This window comes from Ammodytes marinus (assembly GCF_949987685.1).
Source record: "Ammodytes marinus genome assembly, chromosome: 9".
In the NCBI taxonomy this organism is placed as follows: Eukaryota; Metazoa; Chordata; class Actinopteri; order Uranoscopiformes; family Ammodytidae; genus Ammodytes; species Ammodytes marinus.
Window position 1 is genome coordinate 32,188,433 of NC_137213.1, and position 7,500 is coordinate 32,195,932.

At 33.4% G+C, this 7,500-nt stretch overlaps 2 protein-coding genes across 2 annotated transcripts in view; one reads left to right on the forward strand and one right to left on the reverse strand.

The window, feature by feature from the left end:
- The window catches only part of LOC307255503 (E3 ubiquitin-protein ligase TRIM63-like), a gene marked incomplete at its 3' end in the record, with an annotated part of 12,532 nt that extends 8,935 nt beyond the window's left edge, over positions 1–3,597 (forward strand). Inside the window, exons 8-13 of the mRNA XM_080034189.1 lie at positions 429–451; positions 765–889; positions 1,387–1,488; positions 2,145–2,192; positions 2,880–3,025; positions 3,520–3,597. Coding sequence (XP_079890315.1) covers positions 429–451; positions 765–889; positions 1,387–1,488; positions 2,145–2,192; positions 2,880–3,025; positions 3,520–3,597 — 522 coding nt within the window. The remainder of the gene's footprint in view (positions 1–428; positions 452–764; positions 890–1,386; positions 1,489–2,144; positions 2,193–2,879; positions 3,026–3,519) is intronic.
- Positions 3,598–6,800: 3,203 nt separating this feature from the next.
- Positions 6,801–7,500, reverse strand: part of LOC307255607 (uncharacterized protein) — an 8,024-nt gene continuing 7,324 nt past the window's right edge. The window contains exons 10-11 of the mRNA XM_080034326.1: positions 7,418–7,488; positions 6,801–6,931 (exon numbers count right to left, since the gene is read on the reverse strand). Of these exons, the coding sequence (XP_079890452.1) occupies positions 7,423–7,488 (66 nt within the window). The 3' untranslated portion in view covers positions 6,801–6,931; positions 7,418–7,422. The remainder of the gene's footprint in view (positions 6,932–7,417; positions 7,489–7,500) is intronic.

A 7,500-nucleotide genomic window follows, 5' to 3' on the forward strand; every position in this document is an offset into this window, starting at 1 on the left:
TCCCGATTGTTGTGGCCAGATTTAGGCTGGTTAGAAGTACCCGGATGTCCTACTTCATGCGGCCAAGATTGTTAGTGTTGAAAACTGCATCCTATTTGGGCTATTCTGACCCACAATCCAGTGTGCACGTGAAGTGACGTCACATCGACGAAGCCTCCATATGAAAACAAACGGGGATGCGACGGATATAAAAGCAAGAGGCAAGATCAAGGCGCAATGTTATGATGAAATAAGAGAGTAAAGTATGTCCCAATAGTATGCCTACTGCATCCTAACTAGATTATTTTTATCGTCGGATGTAGTATGTAGAATAGAAAAAAGAAAGAGTATGCGATTCGGAACGCAGGGTTAGTTTTGTTTTTCTTTTGATGCTTTTGATGAACTGTTAAAAGAGACTTGATAATAACTTTGACCTTTGACCTCTACAGGCGGCCAAACCTCTGCTGCAGAAGTGAGTACGATCAATTTGGTTTAATAAAATCTCCTGTGGGATTAGAATCACAATCATACAGTGTATATATGATATAAATCATAGGCTTTTATTCGAATCTGAACAAAACAAAAGTTTTATTTTTTATTTGTTTAATTATTATTTAATTTTTTTATTAATTTTTTTTTTTTTTTTTTTTTATGTATTTATTTTAAAAAATTATTACATTTGTTTTATTAATATTTTCATTTTGTATTTATTTTTTATTATTTAATACTCAAGCTGCTATCTAACGTGTATTGAACCTTTAACATGCCGTGTGTTTGTGCATCAGGATCGTGGCGAGCAGCGACACGTCTCATCTGGAGAAGATCCAACACGGCTACGAAGACATGAATCACTTCACCGCAAACTTTGACCTGCAGAGAAACGCACTGGCCAAGGTCCACTTCATCAAACGTGAGAGAGACACACACACACACAGTCACACACACACACACACATGGACACACACATGGACCGACCAACACACACACACACACACAGGGACACATGGACACATGGACACACACACACACACACACACAAACATGGGCACACAAACAAACACACACACACACACACACACACACACACACACACACACATGGACACACACACACATGGACGCACACAATAAAAAGAAAAAATATACAAACTAAAAAATAAAATTGTGTGTATTCTTCTGTTTTTTTTATTTATTTTCTTTCATTTCTATATTTATTTTATTTATTATTTTATTATTTATATTTTTTTATTTTATTTTATTCTCCTTCTGTCTCTCCAAACTGTCTAATAGAGCAAAAACAAATGCCAAAAAATAATAAATAAAAAAAAATTAAGAAAAGTTTAATATTCAAAAAATTAAATACAAGTATATACAAACTAAAAAATAAACTTCTGTTTATTTTCCTCAGTTGATGGAACAACAGTGACGACAGGAAGTGTGGTAGAGGCCCCGCCCACCACCGTGCCATCGACCAATCAGACGGCTCCTTTGCCCCCTGCTCCGTCTACAGGTGTTTTTATATAAATAATTTTTTTAATGTGTTTTTAAATATCAAATCAAATGTTTTTAATTAAAATATAATTAATACAAAATAAATTAAAATAATTGAAAGGTTTTATTATATTCTGCTTTTTTGTATTTTATATATTTTTATTTTATCTAAATTAATATATATATGAATTGTTTTATTTTTTTATGAATTATTCTTTATTCAACAAAAACATTTGTTTAAATATGTGTTTTTAAATATCAAACCAATCAAAAAATATTTAGACTCAAAGACGCTTGAAATATGATACATACATGTGGTTTATATCTCAGGGAAAGCAGAGAAGTTTAAACAGATATGTCAGCCTTTCCTGGACTATATAACAGAACTGAAGGGACCTACATGACACCTCGTTGACTTTTTATTTTTCTGCTTAACATTTACCTTTAGTTTAAACAATGTCCTTAGAAACCTGTAAAATAGAATATACGCCATGTTGGTTGTTTATTTTGTCTTTTGTTTGTGTGTTCACTTTTTCAGTTTTGTGTTTGTGTTCTTTATGAAAAGAATCTAAATATGAAGTATTTTAAATCAAATACATGTGGTTTAGAATAAGAAAAAAAATGTCTTTGTTAAAATAAATTTAAAATATTAAATAAATTGTGCCCCGTCTGCAGCTGCTGTTGTTCAGCTCCCGGACACATCCCCTCAGAGACCGCCGTCAGGTATCTATCTATCTATCTATCTATCTATCTCTCTATCTATCTATCTGTTTGTCTATCTGTCTATCTATCTATCTATCTATCTATCTATCTATCTATCTATCTATCTATCTATCTATCTATCTATCTATCTATCTATCTGTCTGTCTGTCTGTCTGTCTGTCTATCTATCTATCTATCTATCTATCTATCTATCTATCTCTTTATCTCTCTCCCTCTATCTATCTATCTATCTATCTATCTATCTATCTATCTATCTGTCTGTCTATCTATCTATCTATCTGTTTGTCTGTCTATCTATCTATCTATCTATCTATCTATCTGTTTGTCTGTCTATCTATCTATCTATCTATCTATCTATCTATCTATCTATCTGTCTATCTGTCTATCTATCTATCTATCTATCTGTCTGTCTATCTATCTATCTATCTGTTTGTCTGTCTGTCTATCTATCTATCTATCTATCTATCTATCTATCTATCTATCTATCTATCTATCTGTCTATCTGTCTATCTATCTATTTGTCTATCTATCTATTTGTCTATCCATCTATCTATCTATCTATCTATCTATCTATCTGTCTATCTGTCTATCTATCTATTTGTCTATCTCTCTCTCTCTCTCTCTCTATCTCTCTCTCTCTCTCTCTCTCTCTATTTATCCCTTAAATATGTTGTTTTCCGTCTGCAGCAGGTGTTGTTCAGTTCCCGACCACATCCCCTCAGAGACCGCCGTCAGAGGTGACTCCTCCCACAACGACGTCACCACCCCGAAACCCCGCCCCTCCTCCCACTGCATCATCATCATCAGCCGAGCAGCCCACCGCTCCCACTCAGGTATTATTTTAAATATGTAAAAATAATTCTTTATTTTAAAAATTGTTTAAAGGAGCCCCGAGGAACTTTCAGTGTGTTAATTCTAGCGCCCCCTTTGGACAAAAGCAGTAGTGTTTTTACCACGCCAGCTGTTGTTCCTGGGTGAGCGTATACCCATGACAAAGGCATTAAGAAAAACTATATAAAAATAGCATTCTTTCTTTGCACTGATGGTCTCGTTTGCTGTTACATGTAATTTATGATCATCAGAGGAAAAATTTGACTGTTTCAGAAATATTTAAAAGTTCCTCGTAGGGACTTTTTAAATACAAATAGAAAATAAATTATGTTCTCTAAAAAAAAAAGTATTTTAAAAATATATATAAAATAAATTGAAATTATAAAAGTGTTTCTTAATAAAACTAAAATTAATGTATTTAATAATAATAATGAATTCATATGAAATAATTATAATAATAAATTATTTTTTTCCCTTTTTTCCTTCTTCCCTTCAGTCCGATCCTCAGAGTGAGTCAGACGACGCAGATGGACCGAAACACGTCTTTTCTTTCAGCTGGCTCAACCAGAAGTGACTCACTTCTTCAATCAATCAAACTTTATTTATAGAGCACTTTTCATACAAGTAAATGTAACACAAAGTGCTTAAAACAACCCCCCCCCCTCCCCTCCCACGACACCCCCCCGATATATTCATACACGCAAAAACAATCATTAGAAATAATACATAGAAGAAGAAAAAAATTAAATTAAAATACATTGAAAATAAAAGCAGACTACATATATAAATAAAATAGGCGATAAGAGATAGATACAAACAGTAGGTTGTTTAATCTAAAATATAAAACAAATAAGTTCTGTGATTAAAAAGCCTGACTAAAAAGGGTAAATATTTGGTTTTGAGTTTGCCCTTAAAGGTATCAACACTTTCTGCGGCCCTCAGGTCATCAGGCAGGGTGTTCAACTCACTTTTTATCAAGTCAGTTATGAGTATTTATAAGATTTTCCCTTTCGGTGTGTGTGACACAAATAGATGTAGCAAAATACACGACAAGCACCAAATATTATTTTTTACATATTTGTAACGCTAGAAGAGTTTTGATCTGAAACTAGCAGCTTGAATGAAACGACGTTTGTTTGTTTTAATGTTAAAATGTGAAATAAATTATTGTTTTGTTATGAAAAGGTCTTGTTATTTAAAGGTTGTCTAATTTTCTCTTTTTATTTGATGTTTACATTTTTTATTAATTTATTATTATGCAGGTCGAGAATAAAGTAAAAAATTCCAGATTAAAGATGAAAAAAGTGGAGGATTTTTTTTTCAATATTTTATTTAGTCTTTATTATCAAAATGTCTAATTTATTCTCTAAGTGCATAATAATAATAAAAAGTAAAAAAAAAAACTTCCTCCTCCTTTCCCTTCCCCCTTTTGGCCCTCATGCTCTTCCGTAGTGACCTGTGTCCCACTGAACATATAGCATATACAAAATTTTAATGAAAAAATTAATTCAGTTTTTTATTATGCACTTTATTATTGAGAAAAAAAAAGTTAGGGTAGAGAAAGTAATTTTTATTTATTTTTAAAATTTTTCTTTCGTCTTTATTATTGAAATTTTGACTTTATTTTAGTGCATAATAATAAAAAAAATAAAAAAAAAACTTCCTCCTTCTCCTTCTCCTCCTCCTTCCCTTTTGGGCCTAATGCGTTTCCATAGTGACCTGTGTCCCAGTGAACATATAGCATATACATAATTTAAATTTAAAAATTAATTTAGGTTTTTATTATGCACTCTGAATATTGTATTTCGTCTTTATTCTCAAAGTGCATAATAATAAAAAAATAAATTATTAAAACTTCCTCCTCCTTTCCTCTCCTGCCCAATTTCATCTTTGTCTCTACAAATCTGTCTAACAGATATATGAAAATGGGGCGACTGTGGCTCAGTTGGTAGAGCGGGTCGGCCGATGATCAAAGGGTTGGAGGTTCGATCCCCGCCCTGCCACCTGTGTCATAGTTGTTGTGTCCTTGGGCAAGACACTTCACCCACCTTACCTTGTGTGAATGTCGATAGTTAGCCTGCTATCGGTGTATGAATGTGTGTGTGAATGGTAACGTGGGAAAGGAAAACAGGTCTCCCTTGTAAAAGAGTCTTCGGTCTCCATGGGATTTACCAATAAAAATAAAAAATATGAAAAGATAAAAAGTTTAAAAAAAATCTGTTTTTTATTATGCACTTCGAGAGATGAAAAATAATATTGAGAAAAAAAGTGAGGACATTTTCTTTTTCTTCTCAATATTATAACATAATACTTTTTTTTTAAATATATAACTTCCACTTCATGTTCCCCTTCCCTTTTCGTCCCTCACACTCTGCCGTAGTGACCTGTGTCCCACTGAGCAGCTTTAACATTGAACTCTGAAGCAGCTTCAGCTCCTCCCCTCAAGTCTCTGCTGTCTGTCAGCCCTTCACAATAAAAGCATAAAGGAAAAAACTAACACGAACAAATGATGAGCAGTGTTCCTCGACCTGGGGGCTTGGACCTTTTCCCCAAAAAGTACTCAAACCTGCAGTGTGTAGAATTTTGGGTTTTATTTCCTAGTAGATTTTGTAGAAAGTAATTATAATATCCATAAGTACATTTAATTTAGTGCATAATAGCTGAAAATAAAAAAATAATATTTTTTTTCCCCTCAGAAAGGGTCTCATATATGTCCATATTTCTGCATATCTTGGACCAAGGCCTAGTGCCGCCACCTTGAAAGTGTCATAGTTGGAATGTCATCAGGTGCATTGTTTAAAATTTAGAATTGTTCTTGTCCTTGAAGGCCACTGTAGCTTCTGTTATTATTCTAAAGGGTTGGGGTTACCCAGGGAGCGTTGCATTCTAGAACTTTGTAGAACTTTCTTGATGATGTCATATTACACACTGCACCTTTAAGATTTCCATAATTTAAAGATTTTTTTCCTTTGAGAAATATTTTTTTAGTAAACTTCATTAATTATGTTTTATAATAGGCAATTATTTTTAATAAACAATATTTAAATTGATTTATTTTCTTAATATAAATGAAACATTTATATATTTTTTTTGATAATTTATTTTTATTTATTTTTTTAAGATAATTTTTTGGCATTTTTATGCTTTATTGATAGTGTAGAGACAGAGTTGAAATGGGGCAGAGAGGGGAGTGACATGCAGAGAACGACCGCGGGCTGGAATCGAACCCGGGTCCGCTGCTGGCCGAGGCCCATGGGGGGGACGCCCTACCAACTGAGCTAAGGGCGCCCCCTTTGATAATGTATTTTAATATAAATTGCCTATTTGTATAAGAAAACATATTTATAAAAAACATAAAATTAAAGGTGCAGTGTGTAATATGACATCATCAAGAAAGTTCTACAAAGTTCTAGAATGCAACGCTCCCTGGGTAACCCCAACCCTTTAGAATAATAACAGAAGCTACAGTGGCCTTCAAGGACAAGAACAATTCTAAATTTTAAACAATGCACCTGATGACATTCCAACTATGACACTTTCAAGATGGCGGCACTAGGCCTTGGTCCAAAATATGCAGAAATATGGACATATATGAGACCCTTTCTAAGGGGAAAAAAAATTATTCAAAACATTTTTTTCAGCTATTATGCACTAAATTAAACGTACTTATGGATGTTATAATTACTTTCTACAAAATCTGCTAGGAAATAAAACCTAAAATTCTACACACTGCAGGTTTAAGTTTACTCGAAAAGCTACTTCTTGCGTGAACGATTCCCACGGTGAATAGAACGCTGTAAATCAAATAAAAGACTCGACTACAAACGTTATGTTGTTAGAAAAATATTCATTTATTAAACCTTTATTGTGACGGTCTGAGAGTCGCTCTGCCGTCCACCGGAATGGATCTGTAAACAGAGAACAAAATGAGACACTTATTTAAAATGACTGAAAAATTAAACATAAGTTAAAGGGATAGTTTGCGGAATACAATCATTATAATATTTTGATTAGATGTTTAAAAATAATCATAATTAACAGGTGTGGTTTGAGGGCTTTGAACGAGGACAGCAGGGATTACTAACCCCCCTCCCCCCCCCCCCACGCCCATTCCCCAAAGAAAAGAAAGAATAATTACCGAAAAATGTTTGGGATGTAATGAGACAAAAACACATAAAAAATACCGCACATTTGAAAGAAAAAAGTAATAATTCACTACTTTGATTTTTAAAGTTTGACAATTAGATCGTGGAAAAATGAAAAACACCTACATGTACATTGTTTTACCTTTGATCTATAACCCTAACCCTATCTACAAGTATGATATAAGACGTGATACAAAATAATATTAAATAAAATTTGACCCTAAATATTGTGGCAGACTCGACACTAACCCGATTTAGACTTGCAGCTCCACATCTGTCTGTGTGGATGGACCAGCTGCATCGTTCTCCTCACTAGGAAACTGAAACAACAA